General features: G+C 51.2%; 1 protein-coding gene across 2 annotated transcripts in view; it reads right to left on the bottom strand.

Moving 5' to 3' along the window:
* Positions 1-18,276, bottom strand: part of AR (androgen receptor) — a 57,367-nt gene extending 39,091 nt beyond the window's left edge. The window contains exons 1-2 of one of the 2 annotated variants that reach the window (XM_032196107.1): positions 17,644-18,276; positions 17,222-17,595 (exon numbers count right to left, since the gene is read on the bottom strand). In XM_032196107.1, coding sequence (XP_032051998.1) covers positions 17,222-17,595; positions 17,644-18,276 — 1,007 coding nt within the window. Of the gene's footprint in view, positions 1-17,221 lie in introns of both variants that reach the window. The other variant, XM_032196106.1, reaches the window with a different exon arrangement.
* Positions 18,277-22,374: the final 4,098 nt, after the last annotated feature.

A 22,374-nucleotide genomic window follows, 5' to 3' on the forward strand; every position in this document is an offset into this window, starting at 1 on the left:
ATTTTCCCTAGGAACGCATTCAGCAATCTTCCCTGCGTTCATATTTTCATTTTGCAATGCACTGAATGTGTTCTCTTTAAACAGAGCCGTACTGATGTCTCCACAGAGGACGTGGCAGCTGTTTTCGTTAAAAAGAGCCACCTCCTGTTTAGCAAATATGTATATATAATTTGAAACAATGACACGACTTTTGTTTTCCCATTCTGTAACTCAGAAAATGGTGTATGGCACATTTCTTATTTACTGAAGCTGGGTAAATGTTTTAATTGTGGTATGTGTCAAGTTGTATTCAAATGTGTCTATAAAATTAAAAGAAATGTGAAGATTTTAAATTGTTCCTCCAGTAAGTCAGAACTAAATTTGTCAGAACAGACTGTATTTCAAATTAACTGACTGCTGAAGCCAAGTAAGACTTATTTGTAAACTGTGAACCGCACTGACTCGTCTTTCCCTAAGGTTCTCCAAGATTTAATAGCCAAAACATAGCACAGTCTCATGCTTCATTCTGTACTCAGGTTGGAAGAAAGCCTCCTGGGTTTTCTGTCTTTTTCAGCTCTGAGTAGGTCTCAGCTTTGAATGACCAGCCTTTGAACTGACTTGGCTGAATAAATTGGATTTTCTGTGACCACACAACTACTGTCAGGAGCTGGTTCAGCAATGCAGTGAACACCTGATGCTGACTTCTCCTGGGAATCTGGCCTCGTCCAAGACTTTAGCAACAGCTGTGCACCACCTACCATTATATTTTATTGGCCTTCTGTGAGTTGAATAGATTCTAGCAGACACAGGTTTCCTTCCACATTCTTTTGTAATGAGAAAGTAGGAATAAGGCTCCACACCTTGCCCCACTTGCAGCATGAGCTTAGCAGAATTTCTCTTACCCTGCAGCTTAAGGAAAATAAACCGCTCTATCAGCTCTGCAGCTGGAGACAGTACCTGCCACAATTCCTGTGGGAATTGGTGGAAACTTGTATTGATAATCCCATTCCCTGGTTATCACCCTGCAGAATGGCTCCGTGCATGCAGGGGCTGCAGAACCAAGCCCTCCACAGCACGTTCGGACGAGTACAGTTCCCACTGCAGGAAGGCTGCTGAGGGATGTCAGGATTCACTTCCAGGCTTGGATATTGAAAACACGCAGTATTTTCCCCACTTCACTTGGCAGTGAAATTATTGCTAAGGAAACCAGTGCCACAAATTCTGCATTTTCATTTCTCTGCTGGATGAAGCATGAGTTGAAAATGGGCAGATGGCAGATGATGAAGGAATCCAGCATGGAAAAAACTGATCACAAATAGCATTTAAAGCCGAGGCAGCTGACCCGGCAGGCACACCAGGCGAGCAGGACCTGCTAGCATGGGCAGCAAAGCAGCAGGGTAGCATGACTGCCCCTGCTGCTTGTACCCGTGCTCCCTAGGGTGACAGCACCCTCCTCCTGCCCCAGGAAAGCACGGCAGCCCTGGGGACAGGAGGGGGAGAAGAAACAGCACATCCCAGCTCGGGGCACTGCCTCCTCCCACTCCCACAGCATCGCCCCTCCAGGAGGTGAGATGTGGGCAGCGGGAGCCCCACGGGGGTCCCTGGGGGTGGCACTCACCCCACTGCCTGCAGCCCCCTGCCTTACAGTGGGAACATCAGCAGTGGTGCAGCTCACTGGCACAATTGTCTTATTTTTAGGCATGTTTATGCCAAGACCAAACCTTTGCACAGATACAGCTGCAGGGGCATAGAAAGGGTTTAGCTTATTTTGTCTGGAGTGTGTAACTGTATCTGCAGAATTTCTTTCACTCTACTGGCAAAGCACTTGTTTTCTGGAGAAGACTTCACAACTTATGCAACAATACGATCTCCCCATGTCCTCAAAGCAGACCATGCTCTGAGTCATCGCAGAGAGTACACATGCAAATTATAATGAAGGTTTCACATATCTATGGTCTTCCTGGCACTCTCAGCCCTGATCTCAGCCGCCAGCACAGCTATGCAGAGGCAGATCCCTCAGCACCCTGCAGCCCGTGGCTCACTTCTAGCCACATCTTTGTGCTCTGTGGCCTTGCCTGGGCTGCCCAATGTCTATACCCGTCTGCAGCACACAGCTGTAAGCACCGGCAGGCTCCCTGCAAAGATTTCACACCTCAGAGGGGTCAAGCTTGGGGGATGAACATGCACGGCACTCAAGCTCACCCCGACTGCTCGCTCACTGGCCGGCTGCGCCAGCACCGGCAAGACCTGGGAAGCCTCGGCGTGATGCCAGCACGTTTCAGTTAGAGATGTGAGCCACAGAGAGCTGGCTCACAGAGAGCTGGACCCGCTGCATCTGGGGGCTGAAGGCATTTCCTGGAAAATGCACAGGGCAGCTGCTCGGCAACACTGCCCCAGGAGAACCCCACGGATCCCGTGGGAGCTGCTCCAAGTGACGCCAGGCTGAGCGGGAGGTAAAGCCACCCCACAGGGCTGCGGCCACGCGCACACGCTGAGGGGCAGTGCTGTAGGGCAGCGAGGCTCCTGTACCACCAGGCACAAGCGAAGCACGCTACCTGCTTCGCCTCTGCTGCACTCTCCCAAGCAAGCAGACAACAAAAGCAGCCAGGAGTCATTTTCTTTTAAGCCTGCCTGCAAACCAAAGCACAGATGCCAGGTCTAATTTTAGGCTGCCCAGCCTTGAGAGTGTTCTCTCGATTCTCTGTCAGGCCGGCAGCGAAATCGCCCTCCTCCCCCTGTCCCCATGCCCACCTGCCTGCAGTGCCCGGGGCCGCTCCTGGCCACGAGGGGCACCGAGGCTGCCGGGCTGAGGCTGGGGGCTGCCATGGGCTGCTCCAAAAGGAGAGGAAAAGCTGTGCCTGGCCGTGCTTTTCTTGGTCACTGCTAGATCCTGCTGCAGACTCTGGAGCAGCTGAGGAAGCAGCAGTTCTCTTTGCCAGTGGAAGATGGCATCCTCAGAGAAAGGCTTCCCGACCACAGGGGACACATAAAAGCAGAAGCAAAGCAAGTAACTCGAAAACAGCAAACCAAGCTGAAAGGGCTGAGCTCCCTGGGATTGCCTCACATTTTCTGAAGGGCAGGAGCGCAGATAGACAAAGCACACACCCAGCCCAGCTCGGGGATGCAGCACCTGCAGTACCCGCATCCTTGGGCTCCTGACCGGAGCGGCCCTGAGAGCAGCACATCCAGGCACGAGGAGAGGCGGGTGCGGGGGATCTGGCGGCTCACTTCTTGACTTTGTGTCTGGGCAGGGACAAGCACAGGTTCCGCGCCTCCACAACCCAAATCCCATTGATGGACTTCAAATGCAAAACTCCCAACTCCACAATCCCATGGATGGACTGCTGCAGGCACTGGGGCCGTGGATGTAATGCTGCTAATACAAGAAGAGTGCACATACAAAAAGCGTAATTTGTGTCCACAGCTATAGTGAGACCCATGCCCACAAGTGCACACATACATGGTCAACCCAAGAAAAAACGTGGATCATCTGAAAAACACTTGCATGTGGAATTTTTCCAGTTAGTGCACCTAGCTGCTGCCCAGCTGAAAGCAATTAACCTGATTGGCAGACAAATTACTTTTCTCCTCTTCCCTTTTTAGAAAGAGAAGAGGAGCTGCAGAAAGTCTGTCCAAACCCTCTCCAGCAGCATGTCAGAAATGTGCAAACCCTGATGCTGCACGTCCCAGATACCCAGGGAGGGGGAGGAGGAAATAACCTTCGCTGGGAAGTTACTGATACAAAAACTTGTTCCTGTGCTCTGTTCTCAGCACATGAGCCAAGGTCAAAGCATTTTTTCTGCCATTTCTAACTAGCAAAGAAGCTAATGCAGCTAAAATATGTAACTCCAGTCAAACTGCCGAAGAGTCAGTGAGAAAAAAACAGAAGACCAGTAAGTATCACCTTTAGGAAAGATGACAAGGAGAAGCCTCCCTCTGAGGTCTTCCCTGGCATCAGAGAACACCAGGGGGAAGAGAAAGTGAAGCACCATGTTTGCCTTCCTTGTCCCACAAGCTGAATGTGCTCCAGTGCATCTGTAAAATGCATTTTGGGAAAGCTGCAGCCTCCCCACCAGCATTGCGAGGGATTGCTCCTGATGGCGCTTATTCCAGGAAAAGCAGGGGGACTGCGGTCTGGCAGCACAGACTGGGGACTTGTATCTGTTTGTATCTTGTATCTGTGTGCTGCTCTCTGCTTTCTATGGAACAGAAAAGCCTCCGAGACCTGCACAGAGCCACGCAGCTCACCCACGTGGCCACCCGAGCCGCCTGCAGCAAGATAGCCTCCAGTTGCCGTCCCAGTGGGACGAGTGCCTGCTGCCCATGGAAAGGGCATTAGCTATAAATACCTGTAGAGCTGGGCTTTATTTTTAAGCTGATTTCTACTACTGTAAAACCACATAATATGTGGTCTGTGTCCAGTCTACACTGCTTCTTCGGATGTGTCAGCATCTGACTTTGTTCTCAGCATTTAAAAAGCCCTCCCAGATGGAGAGCTCAGCAGTTCCAAGCCACAGAGGAGCACGGGTGACCTTGCTCTTTCTGGCTTCTGCTCAAATTGCATGAAACAGAAAAAAAGGCAGAGGCGGGAGCCGAGCACACCCTGGCCTGGAGCGTGGCCGTGGGGCAGTCCCCAGGCAAGACGCTGCTGCCCGCAGCCCCTCGCCTGGCACAGGCTGTCCAGCCCCAGGAGCTGGATGGGGTCAGATCCTCCCGCGGACTCGGTCTGCTAAAGTAAATGGCACTATTTACAGGGCCTAAAGTCCAGTCCACAAGTACATCTCTGCCGGGCAGTTTCTTCAACAACAGACCTGGAAAAACAAACCCTGATCCCCCCAGCCCCGGGAACCCAAACCTGGCAGAGCCAGGACATGCAGCCATTCATACACCTTGGGGGATTTTTGCTAAAGCCACTGGCCCACTAAGAATCTCCTTGCCCACCCTGTTGATCGAGGAGGAATAATGCCTATTTTGCATGGTTGCCTGGAAGCTAAACGAGATGCTGCTCACAAGTGCTTTGGAAGAAAAGTGCCTTAGGAGCACAAAGTAGCACAAGAACACTGGTAGTATCTTTACTACTGTTAGAATGTGTACTGAACTTCGCTTATGAATCCTTGTGAAGAGGAACCAGGGTGGCATTCATTATTTTTAAAGCAGAGTGAAACACAAAGAGACGTTGCAAGAGCTGCCGGCGCTGCCTGCCGCGCACGCCTCATGCAGGCCGGGGAGGCAGCTCCGAGGAGGAGGCTCGCGGCGCTGGGGGGCTCTCCGTGTGGGATTTTCTCCTCGTCTTTGCCCCACACCCTGAGGCTGGGAGGGGCGAGGCTGCAGCAGGCGAGGAGCAGAGCAGGCGCAGCCGCATCGGTGGCAATGGACGAGCCAGCAGCAGGTGCTGCGAGAGGGATATGTATGAGGAACCTCCGTCAGAAGTCTTTGCCATGACAACTGGGTCAGTTTCTTTTATTTTAATGAGCTTACTCATAGCACTGTTATTGTTAAAAAGTAAAGGCCATTCCGGCCCAGACGGTGTGCTGTGACTATCGATACCAAGGCCAACAGCCCTTTTGAGTTAAAACCCTGAAGTGCCCAAACTGTTTTCTTCCACCGCAGGCAAACCAAGCGAGGCTCCTCGGCGTTCCTCAGCTCTCAGAGAGCAGGGCTGGGCTGGACGGGGCCACCCAAACCAAACAGCAGGACTGCTCATTCCTGCGTATGCATCCACCGACTCGCATCACCCCACAGGCAGAGCTGCTTGGCTCCGTACGTGGGAGGCATTCCTCACCCGCTGCTCACGAACGAAGGTGTTTCATTATTCCTGGGGGGCAGTGGGCTCCACGTACCCCTCGCAGGCTGGCCCAGGGGCGCCCACCGAAGGTTCCCACCCAGCTGCCCCCACCAACTAAACTCCCTCCATCTTCTGAGTGCTGCGGCAGACTTCCTGCTCTTAATGAACCCCGCTCTGCTAGGCTGAGAGTAACTGGCTTTCTGTCTCAGCAGCAGAACAGCCTGCTGGGTCTAGCTGTCTTACACAGACACTTGAGGAAGCCTCTGGCAGTGCTGGCATGCAGCGCAACGCAGTGACACAGACTGACAGGCACTACAACTCCTGCCCCCGCCAGAGGATGACAAAAGGATAAAATCGCAGTTTACAATCATTCTTTTCCCTTTGGGTCCCCACGTACAGCATACTGAAACCTACAGATCAGTGGCAGTGGCCCTTTGCAGGTCCCCAGCACCAGCCCAGAGGTTCCTGGGGACCCAAGGGCCGACCGAAGGCTGCTGCTCTGGAGCCCCAGCACAACGCAGCACCAAGCACGGCCCCCTTGGTCTCCCCAGCCCCCTGCCCACACTGCCACCCCCACAGGGGACAGACGAGCTGAGGTTCATCTCACCTCCTTCTCCAGTGCAGATTTCTCATGGCCCTTTTGCCATAACCAGCATCCTAAAATGCCGAGCCTCACCTGAGTGATAAGCAGTGATTGTCTTCTCTTCACCTTCCCGTACTGCACCAGTACAGCCCCGTACCTGTGCTCTGTAAGCCCCACACCTGGGAACGGCCCCTCCCTTCCCAGTCCTGCTCTCTGTTCAATTTGCACTGGGCTGCAGGAAATCACAGTGATCCTTTGGTGTTACCACCCAGCAGCAGGAACAGACGAGGCTCCTGCCTCGCTCATCAGCAGGACCCCACTGCTGACAGCAGCGCTATCAGCCATGCGGGGATCTGTCAACTTCTTCCAGGAGCTCTTTTTTCTCCGAGAAAGATGTGCACTTTCTTCTGCACAGCACAAACCTGAAGCTCACAAGACAACTTCTTTCATACACTTCAGCTTTTTTAAGCAAATACATTAACAGTTGGACAGAATTTGCTGCCCCTAGATCCCAAAGCCCTTCATAAAGGAAGCCCAGCTACTCTGAAATTGCAGCCTGTGAAATGGGTCTCTGGACTTCCAAGCTGAGGCTTCTGCCCCACTTCTCACTTAGATGGTACCTCAAAACTGAGCGATGGGGCCACTGAAAGAGCATTGTTGTCACCCCTGAGGGTGTTAAGTTTATGATTTCTTTCTCACTCTGAAAAATAAATCAGCTGATCATCATATTACATTCAGCCGAACATCATCTAACCCAGCACTGCTCTCTCTGCAAAAGATCCGAACTACCAGGGACCTACAAGGACACGAATGTGCTTTTGTACATCAGATAACACTTCCTAATGTCCTCCTACTGTTCACATTCAAAGTCAAGTCCTCAATTACACTTTGTACCAACTAATTTAAGCTGTTAGCCAGAGGAAACAAGCTTCAGTGAGGACCTGTACACGTGTACTGGTGGATGATGCGGGATGTGCTGTGGCACCTCCAGCCCCATGCACACCCCAGCCGTGAGCTGGGGGCACCGCAGCCATAGGGCACCTGTGGGGCTGCAGAAGAGCAGCGGTGACAGCACACGTGCACCGTGGGGCTCTGCACAGGTTACTGGTTCCTCTAAGCCTGTGATGCTGTGAAGTGGCCAGGTAGGACCCTCCAGGCATCCCCCATCCCGTGCCAGCTCTGCAGGGAGGAGGATCCGACCCGGCTGAAGCAGGCTCAGGACAGACGGTGCCAGCCATCTGCTACCAGCGCCGTGCCGCCGCATTGCTAGGCTGAGCACACTGCAGCCGGCTGCACGCTGGAGGTGCCTCTTGACCCCTGGTAGCAACAAGAAGTCAAAACACCGCAGTTCGGTTTGCAATCCAGTAAGTGTCAAAGCACGGAAAAACAGAGGCAGAGACAGGACGGAATGCCTGCAGTGGCCAGGTATTGAAAGACAACCTGCCCGTCCCTGCTTCTCAGTTGCTTCCCAGGCACAGCTGCTCCAACTCGAATGGGAGGGAGGACATCAGCCTCTCGTGCACATTGCTTCCTGGTTCTCCTGGGGACAAGAAAGTGCTGGAATGGATCTGATACTCATGCAGAAAACTTCACCTTTGCTGAATGCCTATGGAAATGGTGTGTACAAAGGGGTTCATCCAAGGTGAGAGATCGCTTCTGGCTCATGTTCGCATTTCAGCTAATGATAAAGGGAAGGTGCCCCTGCCTTCTGCGTCACGCCACGTCACCAGCTGGATGGGGCACCCAGCCACCAGAAAAAAGGGGCCTCCTTCCAGCTGACAGCAGCTGGTGCGTCTGTCTGGGATGACTCTGCCATGTTTGCTTTGTGCAGGTTTCTGGTACAAAAGTCCTCTCTGCAGAAAACATTCTTCAGGCCAGCAGCAATGCCAAGGGAAAACTTCAGAAAAGCTGAGGAGCAATGGGCGATGCTGCCTGAAGTTCCTTCTCCGTCCTGTTGTCTCAGAGCGGTGGTGCCCCCCAAAACGGAGCTGATGCCCAAGTGGTGAAGATGCTGCTTCTGCTACACCTATGCCATGGCAGAGAACTGGAATTCTACAGCTGCCTACATGTTTGTTTGTTTTTTTTTCAGAAAAAGAAAGTTCACTTTAAATTGAAAAAAAAAAAATGAACAAAAGGAGGAAAAGACTATGTTGCATAAGCCTTTCATGCAGCTGGGTACATCTGATGTTTCTTGCTTGGCATTGCTTTCTGGCTTATGACGCTGTGCTGTGTTTTTTTTCCATTCACAAAACACTTTTAGGACTGCAAACATCCCAAAAACATAACAGGGAAACGCAGGGGGGACACATTAAAATAGTATAGTTCTAGGTATAGTTCTCAAGGAACGTAGATCATCACTCAACACCCCAAACACTAAAACCCTCCTTTAAAACACTGAGGTGCCTGGGGAGGCTACAAGGCTTATTAGGCTACCAGCTCGCATGGCAAGATGCCTGTGCGGACAAAGGAGGGTTTGGAGGAACTGTGTGAAGGAGGGGCAGAGGCTGCCACGTGGCACGCCTGCCAGCCTGGCACAATCGCACAGATCCGTGCTCCCAAACCGCCCCCAGTGCAGGGCACCCCCGGCTGCAGGCCTGGGGCAGCCCGGCTGCGTGGTCGGGCTCACAGCCCCGCACGAGTGGGAGCAGCCCCCTCGTGGGTACGAAGCTGAACATCTGGGCAAGATGGAACTCCATTTTTCTGCCTATTTCCTGCATTCAGCCGTCAGCCATACGACCACTGCATGGACCTTGGGGATCTCCCCCAGGAGCTCAGAGGAACAAGTGGCTTTTACTAGAAGTAGTAGAGTTTCCCACAGAACAGTTTTCTTTCGATAAATGCCCATTTGATTAAATTTTAAATGTTATCATCCCCAGGATGATAAAATAATAAGGTTACTGCTATTACATTCAACTTTGCAGCTACAAACCCAAGAGGAAAGTATCCATTTGAAGCTGAACAGCCTGCTACGGCAGCGCAGCCGACTGCCACCAGCAAGCACACCAAGTACAAACTGAAAGCAAATCAGAGTAACAATTGCCAGTACAGAAATGGCAAATTAGCACAAACATTTGAAAATCACCAGTTAATAAAATTAGAACAATATTCAGTAATGACAATATGAATGATAGAAAAATACAAACCACAGAATTACCACTCTGTATTACAAATTATTTTTAACTCTGTGAAACAAAGCTGCTCTCATCATACCAAAACAAACTGTTCCCATATGGCCACCAAAAAAAATCAATATTTTAGGATATTTTTTTATTTATTGCTGCAAGAAATGGCAACATTTCCCATTTTCCTTCCAGTTCAAGAGCACAGACTGAGACTCATCCATTCCCACCAAACATCAACTCCGAATTCTCATCATCTCCCATTTCCACTACATTTTTTTTTCTTTAACTATCTGATATTTGCTCTCAAAATACTGCATGTCTGTATTTTTCTTCACCTAACAGCACGTGATTCAAAGGTGCCACCCTGACACGGACATAGGGCAAAGTGTTTTTTCCTGCCTGAAACTAGGCACGGCCTTGGAGGGTCATCAGGAAGGGAGGAGACGGGAGTAGTGCATCATCTGGAGGGGCGGCAGATGGCATTCAGCGCTTTGATACAGTGTTTTTGTTTTACTTCTTGCAAGGACTGTCCCATGCCCCATCAGTCCGGAGCCAGGGCTTGAGGCAGAGACTTCCAGGAATTGCCGGCTCGGTGCCACATCCTGGGGACGTCTCAGCAGCCGTGCCGCTGGTGGCCTGGGCAGCCCGGGTGCGGCAGCTGCTGCGGGGCCGCGCTGCCACCTCCCATTCTGCAACGCCGGCTGCCCCTCCAGCAGCGTGGAGACACATCGCCACGCTCTATCTCAGGCCATGCCGAACACGACCACGCTCCTGACACCCTGTCATTGGCGAGAAAACACAGCTCTGTTTGCACAGCGCTGCCCCCGAACCAGCTCCACTGGGGCTGATCCCCGTCCCTGCTGCATGAGAACAAAATGTATGAGCAGACATGCAGCCACTCTCCAGGGGGACTGGCTTTCAGATATGGCAGCATGCAAAGCCACAGGCTCCTATGAGTGCCACCAAACATCTCCCATAACCAGTATTATGAAATATATTGCCCTTCTAGTCTCAGCAGAAAGCACGAAGGCTCTGCCAATGTTTAACTAGCTCTCTTTGGCTGTAATGAAGTTCTTCTAACAGGAAAACCAATGGTTTACACTATAGACTAGCTACACACAGTGATGCAAAGCACAGCTAGCATCTGTTACACAGCATCCATGTAACAAAGAAATACCAGTGAATACTGTAAACAGAAGAAAAATACAAAAGCTGTACAAGTAGGAGAGGAGCTGTCATTGGCAAATCATTTACTGCTTCCTGTGCTAAAATTCTTGGTAAATACAGGATGGAGTACACAACATGCCTCTCTAACTAAAACCCATTAATGCTCTTACAACTTTTTATGTATTATTTCTTTGGTCAATTTTTCTAAATTCTTCAGCCTCTGTAGTCTATGCCAACTGCTATGTAGAGCTTGTCCTTTCATTGCATCATGCACTTAAGAGAAACTGGAAAAAAATAATCACAGTACATATCAAGAATGAGACTTTGGAACCAATTTCCAGAGGATGTAAGAGCTCAAAAATGCAAGAGATGGGGAGAAAAGGATGGGAAAGCACAGAGGAGGGAAAGCACAGAGAGAATGGAGGGAAGTCTGCCCTTGAACATTTTTGCAGTGAGTGGATGAAAAAGCAAATAGATGCTTTGTATTCCAGGAACAGACCAGCAGGTCCCACACAAATACACCACATGTGCCTGCAGACCGTGCCTTGTTCCCCAGGTGATCCTGGCGAAGGGATGGGGAAGAGCTGGCGAGTGGGTGCGTGAACAGGAGGGAGATGGAGGGCAGAGATGGATGGAGGTGGGGGGGAGAAAGAGGGAGACTACATTACGAAACTTGGTATAAAGAATGGAAATACTAAGGAAAAAACAGAACCAAAACAAATTGAGTGGGAGAAGCAAACTGGATAACAAAGAACACTGGAAACAGTTTATTTTCTTTCATGCTCTGCCATAGATGTAAGTGGCAATTTAATAGCAAAGAAAAGGGCAGTGTCAGCTCCTAGGACAGAACTGTCATAAGCTCCAGCACTGCACCCAGGCCTCTGCAGTGTCAAATACAAACATCGATGAGGATGGGAACTACCAATGCCTTTTTCTTTCCATGGGCTCAGTCTGTGCATTAACACAAGGACTGTGATCTGTCCAGTCTGAGTGTTTTCTGGGAGGTTCTGGGCATCTTCAGAAGGAAACAGAAAGTCTCTCACTGCAGGTTGAGTCTAGCTAACTAGACGTGAAAAAGAATAATCTCATCTATCAAATGAAATGAAAACTAATTCATGGAAAAGACGAAATAAATCAACACCATCAGAAATGAAAGCAAATAAACCAGCTAGGCATGGAGCAAAACAAATGAGCTTTGGTTACACATTATAATTCTTCAAATAGCAGCTCTTGGAAGTAAGAAAATGGAGGTGTAATAGATTTGTTACCAGTACTGGGTGACCCAGCAGACGCTGCTCAGCTCTGCTGCTCTCCCCCTGATAAATTCATTGCACCTACTGTTGTTCTGTAAGAATGCAGCTTGAGCAGAGTGCCTTACATTGCAGCTACTCCAGTTACCCTGCCTCAATATGTCACTTACTTCACAACCCTAACTCAGACCATGACAGATGAGTGTCTTGTCATAACCTGGTAAAAGGCCAATTCGCATTCAGATGAGTCCCTAGTTCTCTAAACAAGAAACAGCACTTGGCTGTTTGTGAACTATTGGCATTTTATTCTGTGCTTAAAATAGCCATCGCAAGTCTGTCAGTAGGGAACTTATGAAAGCAGCCTCTTAATGTTGTAACCTGTGGGAAGCTCAGCTCCAACTCCTCCTGAGCTTCAGATTGAGCCTACCCATGTTTGTCCCGCTTTCTGTTTACAAAGCTTTGAAATCCAGTGCCAATGGCACATCTGAGGCAGCAGCCCTGCCCCTGCTCCAGAAACTACCAGTGACTCAGCCACGCTTCATGTGGCTCTATTTTGCACGGCAAAGTGGAACACTGGTTTGGCAACTCCAGACAAAACTTGGCTGCACCAGAGCTCAGCACAGTTATAAAACCTGCGGATACAGGGGCTCCAAAACAGCGGCCTGATCCCATAGCTGCTGAAGGCAGGGAGCCCCGTCTGAGAGCTGCAGGCCTGGGCAGGCAGTGTCACCACCCTGGCCACGCGCTCAGCGCCCAAGAAGGCCTGGGTTTGGGTGGAATTCCCCCCAGGAGGTCACCAGGAGCAAATGTGAACCCACTCAGAAAATGCCTCCATCTCCCAAACTGTCCTTCTGCAGTGGGATCAAGTTTCTTAAGGGTAGAAAGCAACACGTACATCAAAATCTCTCGAGAATTATCAGTCTCAAAGTAAATTACAGACTTTCTCAGTTATGACACTTCTTGATATGGGACAAGGAAACTCTTTGTGATCCCTTCCTCCCTTCTGCCGTAGCAATTACTGAAGGCAGCTTGGCAAGAACTTAGAAGAATTTAAGATACTTCTCAGTTGTCTCGTAGGAATGTTTTCTCCTCCTGTAAATTTGTTGTGATCTCTGCTGCAACCTAGGCCACTTAGCACTAATTTAATGCACAGTCAATCCTGATGAGTAAGCTAACAGCGATGCAAACTGTCCTGGTACATGACATGAGAACATGGATGAATGTGCTGAGAATTAAGTATGTACCAGCTGTAACCCACGGCATGCTCAAAATTTGGAAGTGATCAGGAAAAATTATGAAATCTGTTTTTTAAAAGAAAACCTAACAAGACATCAACCTTATTACCTAATCAAAAGAGTTGAGAAAGGGGAATTTCACGTTGAAGATGGAGTGCTCTGAAGACAACACTAGTGTGCTCTGTTTGGAGACGGTGCGTCACACCTAAGCAAAAGAACGTGATGTCCAAATTCTCAGGAAAGAGGCAAAGACCTCAGTGGCACCACAGAAGAAGAACCTGAATCCAGTCAAGAGAATTGGTAACAGAAGTGCCCGATGTGTACATCAAAAGAAGAAAAAGCAAGAATTGGAAGGTGAGTTTTTCTTATGCTTTTTCTTCTCCTTTTATCAGGAACCATCAACAAAGCTGTAGCACATCAGTGATTTTCCCAGCTGCCCGAGGTTCACTGTCCATGGGATCTGTACCGGCAGCTGTGGACTGTCTGTACGTTACAAAGCTGGCCGGAGGGATAGGCTTCAGAAACAGCATTCTTCCACGCACGGCTTGTCTTCAAAAGAAATATTTACATAATACTGCCATTCCCCTGAGCAAAAAGGTCATATTAGCAACAGGAGAAGGGAGGGTGAATCCCACTTCTGCGAAAGCTTTTGCATTCTGCCAGCAAAGAGCTGAGGGTCTGCAGCCGAAGCCTGGCAGGCAGCAGGCGCAGCGCAGGCTACTGGCGGCCCGCCGAGCAGCGCGGCACAGCGCAGGGGCACGGCTCTCAGCCTGGGCTCATCTCCTGGGGTTAAGAAGCTGCCCTTGATCTTGTTATCAGAATCTTATCTCCTTCTTCAACAGGCAGACATTTTTACAGGTATTATCTGTAAGTGGTATCATGATTACATGGCTGGCCACAAGAAAGAACGCCTGGCCATTACGCCAGATGATGCATAAACACGGGGCACTTACCCACGCTGATCACAACTCAACCAGAGAATGGAATCTACAAGCTGGTGTAACTAACAAACACATGGATACAAAACAGATAGTAGCAACAGGAAATGCTGTTTAGAAAGCATTGGAAACTACACGGACAGCTAGATTTTCTGAGCCAATCACCCCCTAAATTCATTTATCACCTTTGTTTCCATTACCACAGTAATAGTTCCCTCTTTGTATTCTTTTTAGATTAATCCAAACAGGACTAAAACACTTCCTTGCTTCTGTGTTTTAATCTTAAAATCACTTTGACCCTGTAAGCTTGAATTTATTATATCAATTCTATGTCTCATTCTCAAAGCAGGTTATTTAGTCACCTTATAGACTGCTGGTAATAATTATGCAATAGAGCACAAAGACAAATGGCTACGAGGCTGCAGTGGAACAAAAGCTTGGATTAATTTGTTAATGATACGTAAGCACCACTGGCACCACCAAGTACATTGTGTAAAAAGCTTTACATTAAATCAAGATGTGTTAATTCCTACTTTGCTTACTATGCAATGTTTTAGTGCCTCTAAAAACAGGCAAATCCCTCCCCTTGCACAAGCCAAGGGGGCAGGCAGCAATTACGCATCTAAGCCCACACCACGCTGAGGACCAGTCCCAGAAGCAGCTGCTCAAGCCCAGTCCCGTATTCCCACCATGCCCTGTGGTCACAGGCAATTGACCATGCCAGAAAATGGTGATGAGGACTCCCAGGGAGAGAGCATCTTAGTTTGGTCACACTGGACCTGTCTGCTTCAGAGAAATGCCGGGGAGCCATCGGTCCCTGCCAGCGCCTGCTTTACAGCCTGCGTGTGCTGCAGCCCAGCCCGACACGACAGCAACACGCTGTTTTCCACTAACAGTCGCTCAGGCAATCCAGCCCTCCTCTCTCAAGCCTTTGGAGGCGAACTTGTCAGCTAAAACTCCCCAAACCATATCCCTAGTACTTTATATAAAGGGCAAATATAAACAACCGCCCCCAAATATGCTAAGAAACAAAGAACGTGTTCATGCTTTAGTGTCATATATGGGGGAAGGTGTCTATTTCAGAACTATCTATACCTGATCCAGACTTTGCACGTCTTCCGAGGAGACTGGGCTGCAGCTGCCACTGCCAGCATCAGGAAGATGTGGAAATCTAAAGTGTAAAACTCCTTAGGCTGGCAAAGCTGTCATGAGTCCAACAGAAGTGCCCTTCACCTACTCCCAACAAAATGCTAAAAGACTCCATTTCATATAGCTAAGAGGTAAAACTTCCTTGTGCAATGCCAAGTAGGGAAGGATTGTAACCAAACGCAGCTTTGGAAGCTAGCAGGGCTATACATGACACAGTTGACTGTCCTTCCATGAGGGAGCTTTGCTATAAAATGTCTTAGCTCCCACAACCCTCTTTCCTTACAATTGCTGCTCTCTGAGATGCTGGTAAATAAACTGCTGCCATTTGAGCTTCAGCTGCAGCAGAGACTGCTCATTGCACCGCTATTGTTGTAAATCCAAGACAAAATTGAAAGCCACAGTGAACAACGATCGATAGGCAGCACACTCTAAAGTTAGTGGAGATCTTGCTAGGATGCTACGCAAACCTGACAGAGAGTAACCTGTACGGCTTTAGCCAGACCACAAACAAGTGTTCCACTTTCCTTATAACATTTTTAAATTGCAGCCAAACACAAATAGGGATATAAACACTGTCACTCTCTCACTTGCAGCAGCCATGCAATGCTGTATGAGCAATGGAGTCCAAAGGACAAGGTAATGGTGTTTTAGAAACTCTTATACGAGCTCGTACTCCATTGATTTTTGCTGAAGCCTGCTGAGTTCAGGCAGGCCTGCTGGCCTCATGGGACTGCTCCAGGGGAAACGGGGACACGGACACGGCAAACTGAGCTGCGCTGCCGGGAAGAGGTGGGTACGGTATTTCCCACAGGAATAAGGGAGACAGCACTTATCTCTACAGCAAGACCCAGGCAAAATGTACCTGCTACCCAGATCCAACCCACATGATTGCCCGTTGAGCAGCACATAAGCCCAGTCCTGTTTTCCTTAATACAATATTCCTTACCCATGCATAGTGCTGCTGTATGGGCTTCACAGGCAAATAAAACTTCCCAACTCAGTCTGCTGCTCTCTAAAACCTGCATCATCAATCGATAGTGTTTGGATAGCAAAACTTTTTCAACTCTACTCATTGCTGATAACTTTGTACTGGTTTGAGCAGAGATTTATCCAGACCCAACAGCAACACACACAGGGCACACACAGCTCCTGTCGCTGATATGGCATTCACAGCTGGACCCATTTTGACCTTTCCTTGCTTTTATCCATTTTTTTCCCCGAGCCATTTCTACACAAAATACCCATTATTGTGTAGCTGATAAATACTGCACTGTCCAAATAAAAACACGAGCATTTCGGAGCAGCAAAACAAGCCCAGAAGCAAAAGTGTGATGTGTTTGTCCTGTGCTAATTTAAAGGGAAAATCTAATTGTCCGTTTTAATCTTTGATCCCACTACACAGTGAGCAGGCAAGTATGAAACTCCAAAGATACAAATCCAAACTGAGGCCATACCAACCACCTGTGGCTGGGGTACATCTGAGCCGGTAACTCATTGTTTCTGGTTTTTGTTTTGTTTTCTTTTTAAAAATTCAAGAAGAAATCCTTTCGCAGTCCTTTTCTCACTCCCGGTTTCTGCCAGCTGCAGCGATTCTCTCAAACAGTAAAACGCTCTGCTGCAGTGAAGGGTGGCAACGCACGCCCGCTCTTTCGGGTTGCACGTACCTATTTCCCAGAGACCGCTGATCTGATTGCTGAGGCTAATCCACCACGGAAAACTACTTCTGCACGAGCCCTTCTCCTCACACGCCTAAGCGGCTCCTCCTTTTCCGTGCTGCTCTACCTAAACCGCATCTTCTGCCAGTGCCCGGCGCGGAGCAGCGAGGCGCATGCCGCGTTTCTGCAGCCCGCTCGCCGCCCGCTCGGCTCGGGGAGAAGCCGGAGCCGCTCCGGGGCTCGCCCGGCGCTCGGCGGCGCCGCGCTCCCCGCTCCTCGGCGGCGGCGGCGGGCGCGGCGGGGCCGGGTGGCGGGGAGCGCGCTGCGGGGCGGTGCGGGGCTGCCCGCCGGTACTCACCGCGCGTCGCCGTAGCCGCCGTAGCCCTCGGCCCAGGGCCCCAGCTCGCTCTTGATGCAGGCGGCGGGGGGCGCGTAGGGCGGCCGCCCCAGCGGGTACCAGGCGTCGGCGGGGAAGTCGGCGGGCTCGGCGGGCGGCCCGCGGCCGCAGGCGAAGGGCCCGGCGGGCGGCTCGGAGCACGGCCCGTACAGCTGCCCCTCGTCGGCGAAGAAGGACGGCCAGGGCGGCGCGGGGCCCGGCGGGGCCAGCTCGGCGCCGAAGCGGCACGGCGCGCCCCAGGCGGCGCCCGGCGCGGGCTCCGGGGGGCTCTCCAGCTTGATGCGGGCGGGCGGCGGCGGCAGCGCGAAGCAGTCGCGGCCCGGCAGCGCCGGCGGCTCCTCGGGCGCCGGGGAGCCGCGGTACAGGGCCAGCCCGGCGGGCACGTCGACGGCCAAGCCGGGCTCGCCGCCGCCGCCCTTGAAGGCGGCCGGGGCGGGCGGCGGCTCCGGAGGGTCTTTGGCGGCGGGGCGCGGGGCGCGGGGCGGCCCCCCGGGCAGGGCGAACATGCAGTCCTCGCGGGGCAGCAGCTCGCCGGGCGCCTCCAGCGCCTCCACGGCCAGGCCCATGGAGGCGGACACGGCTTTGCAGAGCTCCTTGGCGCTGTCGCCCAGAAAGTCCTCCTTGGGCGCCGGCTCGGCGCGGCCGGCCGCCGGCTCGGCCTCGGGCGGCAGCAGCGGCGGCAGCGCGCCCGCCTCGCCCAGCAGCTCCTTCAGGTCGCCGGCGCACGGGAAGGGCGAGCCCATGGCCGGGCGGGCGGTCGGCAGCGCCTTGGCGGCCCCGCGGGGCTCCGGCAGCGGCATGAAGGCGGGCGAGACGGCCGGCGGCGGCCGGGGGCTCGGCGGGCCGGCGGCGCACGCCGGTGCCTGGTGGCTGGTGCCCGGCTCTTCCCGTGGCGCGGCGGCGCCCGGCGCCTGGAACGCCTCGCAGACGCTCTGGAAGAAGCTCTGGAAAGCCCCGCGGAAGGTCCGGCCCGCCGGCCGCGGGTACACGCGCCCGATCCCCAGCTGCACCTCCATGCCCGCGGCGCTCCGGGCGGCGGCGAGGCGGGGGGGGACGACGGCGACCCCGAGCCCGAGCCCGAGCCCGAGCCCGAGCCCGAGCGGCGGCCCCCGGGCGGCCAGCCGCGGCCCCGGCTAGCGGCGGCTCTGCCCCGCCGCTGCCATCCCCGGCGGAGCGGCGGGCGCGGGGCGGGGAGCGCGGCGGGCGGGATGCTCGGCGCCCGCAACAGGCGGCGAAAGTTGGGGCCGGGCGGAGCGGGCAGGTGCGCGGCCCCGAGCCCCGCCGCCGACTGCCGCGGCTGGCTGCTTTTGCTCTTTTTGATCCGCGGCTCGGGGAGAGCGGGAGCGAGAGGCTGGCTTGCGGAGGAGAGGAGGTGCAGCGAGGGAGACCGCCCCACGCCGCGAATTCGGCCCAGGGTCTCTGCAATGATTAATCCGGTAACTCTCGCCGCGGAGGGACGCGGCGCCCGCCGTGGCCTGCCCGGCCCGGCCCCCCGCTCCCCGGCGGGCGGCGGGGGCGGCGAGCCCGAGCCCCGCGGAGCCGCAGCGCCGCCGCCCGCCTTCGCCGCGGTGTCTGGGCTCGGCGCCTCGCCGCCCCCGGCCCTGGCCCCCGCGGGCGGATCGGGGTCGCCGCCGCCGCAGCCCCCGGGCGAGCGCCCCGCGGCGCGGCACGGCCGGGGCGGAGCGGAGAGGGCGAGGGGGGGCAGCGGCAGCCCCGCCGCCGCTCTCGCCCCCCGCTGCCGCCCGGTCCTGCCCCGCTGCCCCCGGCCCCGGCCGCCCGCGCTCCGACGCTGGAGGATGCCGGGGTTCGGCTGGGCAGGGTGCTGGTTAGAGCGCCTTGCCCAGGCTCGGGTTTTACGGGACGATCGCCGAGGTCCCTTTCGACCTGGGCTTTCCTACGGCTGAGGTTCACCTAGAGGAATCCCCGCGGCTGGGGGGAACTCGGGAAAAGAGGCATTCGCTCTCCTTGGGCACTGGCATGGGGATCAAAACTTATTCCAGCCGGGCTGTACTAAGGTGGTCTTTTCAACTTCAGTACTTGCACACTTTTCACCTAAACAATTATAAAAATAAATACATAAAAAATAAATAAATAAAGCGCAAAGGCCCAGGTCCTTGGTTTCACCAAGAAACGGAATGGCCTGTTGTGCTGCAGTCCGCAAGTAGCAAAGGGTTTGCCCCCACCTTCCTCTGCTCCGCGTTTTGGAACAATCTCCACATCCACCAGCAAGTGACAGCAGGTGCTCCGCTCTCACACAAAGTCTTAAAACAGACCAAAGAGCTAGCAGACATAGTTAGTGTAGGACCTACTGTAAACAAGACTTGAGCTCCCCTTACTGGCACTGTAATAACAATCCTAAAGCAACTTTTTTTCTGGTAGGCACCATTCCCAGGCAACCTTATAATGGAACTATACTCATCTGACATACATTCAAATAAGCCCATTAATTTCAACTTCTTTGGAGACAGAGGGAGAAAAGTAATGATTTGTTGCAAATGGAGAAAATGGAGAAGTGGAGACAGTTGGGAGAATGAAGAATCATGTTCAGTCTTTTAAAAGCATTTTTACAAGCCATGGAAGATAGTAGGGAAAAAAAAAAAAAAAGAGTTATAGCCAAGCAAAATTTGGCAATGACCTCCATACTGACTGAGTGGTAAGCACACCCTGCCTCCTGTGAGCAAAGTAGATGGAGGAGGCAACCCCTCAGTGTCTGAGGTGATGATGGCATCGGTTCAGGCCCCCCACTGCTCCCCGTGCCTGCAGCAGCAGGGCTGGGCCCAGGCCTCTGCCCAGCTGCCCCTGCTGAAGCCTCTTTACAGCCTTACAGTATGGATGAAACACCGAACAAACAGTATAACCCTTCAAATAACAAAGAAACACAGCCGAAACCTCAAAACATAGAAATAGAGGGAGATGCTGTAAAATATGGGCACAGCGTGTATTTAAACATGTAGATCTCAGCGGTCCCACCTGGATCACTGGAGACGGGCCCAGCTCGAGCTTCACGTGGGCTCGTCAGCCTGCTGGGCTTGAGACGTGGCCCAGAACCTCCAGCCCGGTGACTCATGCATTGCTTGGCTCTGCAACTAACAAAAAACTGCAGCTGAAGGTATGAGGAAAGGTAATGCCACGGGATGGGATCAGAGGTCTTCCAGATGGATGCAAAGGAACCAGTAGACCCAAGGGGAATTTCATATGGCTGAGTGTCAGCTGTGCTACAAGCTGTTTTTCGGGTACCCATGTGGGAAAAAACCCGCATGTAAGATACGTTTTCATGGGTAGGCTTGTGAGAGAAGTGTTTTCCTGCACAAATAAGCCTATATGCATTCTTTCAAAAAGCTGGTATAAAGCTTTAGTTGGATTTTCTGAAAGATTAGTACCAATAGTTCAAAGAACTTTTTTTTTTTTCCTCTTTTACGCAGATGAGTGCATGAACTTACCCTTTGTAACAGCTACACAGTAATAAAGGCCTAGAGTTATTGGAAAGCTGCTCAGCACTTCAGAAATGATGGCAAATAAGCAGGAGTAACAACCATTCTTATGATGGTATCCCCTGTAAAGGATAGGGGAAAAAAAAAAAAAAAAATAAAAAAAAAAAAAAAAAAAAGCCACTGTTCTGAAAGATTTGCTGTTGCCACAAATCCATGCAGATACCTGCCAAGTGGATGTGGATTCCAGTGTCTTTGCTCTTTCAGCGTCAAATAGTTTTCAAGCCTCTGGAGTAAAATATACAGACTCTGGAAGACAACGAGGGAAGGATTCACATGATTAGTATCAAGAAATGTATTGAAGAAAGCTGAGGCTCAGAGATGTGGCATAACATTGCTTAAGAAACAGCTGGTTTTGTGTTTTAGACCAAGAGCGGACTTTTCGCATGTGTGATTTCAATAAGCCGTGTGAGAACTGCGTTTGACACCACCGTGCCCACCAAGAAGGAAATAGCTTCAGTCTGTACGCACTGAGAACACCAAGGGCTATGAAGACCTAGGTAGAAGTGAGACTTTTTATACTGAAGTAAGCTTTTCTGTACGGGCTTGGATATATTTGTGCCTTTGCATGTGTTTTCCTGGCTTTCTGCTTTTTGGGTTAGTATTTGCCCTGTTGCTCGTGGTGTTCTCCCGGCTTCTTGTGTCTTTGCAAACTCCGCAGATGCATGTATTTTCATCCAGTCTGAGGTTTGCTGCCTGGGTTTGCAAGATGTTAATCACAACAGACGTGCATAAAGGAAGACTGCAAAATGCTTTATGTCCTTCTCAGTTTACAGAGCCAACATCTTAGTTTTGACTTACTGTCTATTTGGTTAAGATTAATTATTTTAGAGGCAGTTTTGTGATTAGACCTTCACATAAATTTGAAGAAGCCGCTCTGTCTGTCTCTCTCTCTTTTCTCTTTCCTCTTTCTTTCACTTTCTTCCTCCCTTTCTTTCTCTCTCTCTCTCTCTCCTCCACCCCCCCTTCCTTCCTTTCTTCCTTTCTTATTTCCTGAAAAGGTATCTTGCGAGCACCTTATTTTCCTGATATTCACATGTTTCTTTTTAGAATTATTAACATCTAATGGGCTTTCTGGGTGTGTACGTGTATGACTGTGAACTGTATTTTTTAAAGGCTTCATGTATTTTAATCATTAGTCTTGTCTGAAAGAGAAACAATTGAACTGCTATTGCATTTACAATGCATAGACAGCATTTTATTTGCAGTTACAATCTTCTTAAAATGTAAGCCTTCAGCATTTCAAAGTTCTTTTACAATTTTCATTAAATCTTTCCATAAAATTACTTTCCGTAGTTTAGCAGTCAGCCACAATATCCGTTTACATCTTAAATTCTGAAAGCTCTATTTTAACATAGTAAAATGGACACAGTTTATGGAAAATCTATATAAATGTATATTTTTTCTGTATGTAAGCTAAGCTTTATTTTTGATTATCAAATAAGTTAAAAAACGAGCAGCAGTATGATCCTATGTATTTTTCAGAAAAGTGCCTGTCTCTTAAGTGAGTCTATATTTTTAAGTAGAAAGAAATTAAAAAAACACGTTATGGATTGTTCACTTGGACCCTTTGTGTGGCTGTCATAGTGCTTGAGGCTAAGGTATTTATTCATTTTCCTGCATTAT

The sequence above is a fragment of the Aythya fuligula genome, chromosome 13 (genome assembly GCF_009819795.1).
Source record: "Aythya fuligula isolate bAytFul2 chromosome 13, bAytFul2.pri, whole genome shotgun sequence".
In the NCBI taxonomy this organism is placed as follows: domain Eukaryota; kingdom Metazoa; phylum Chordata; class Aves; order Anseriformes; family Anatidae; genus Aythya; species Aythya fuligula.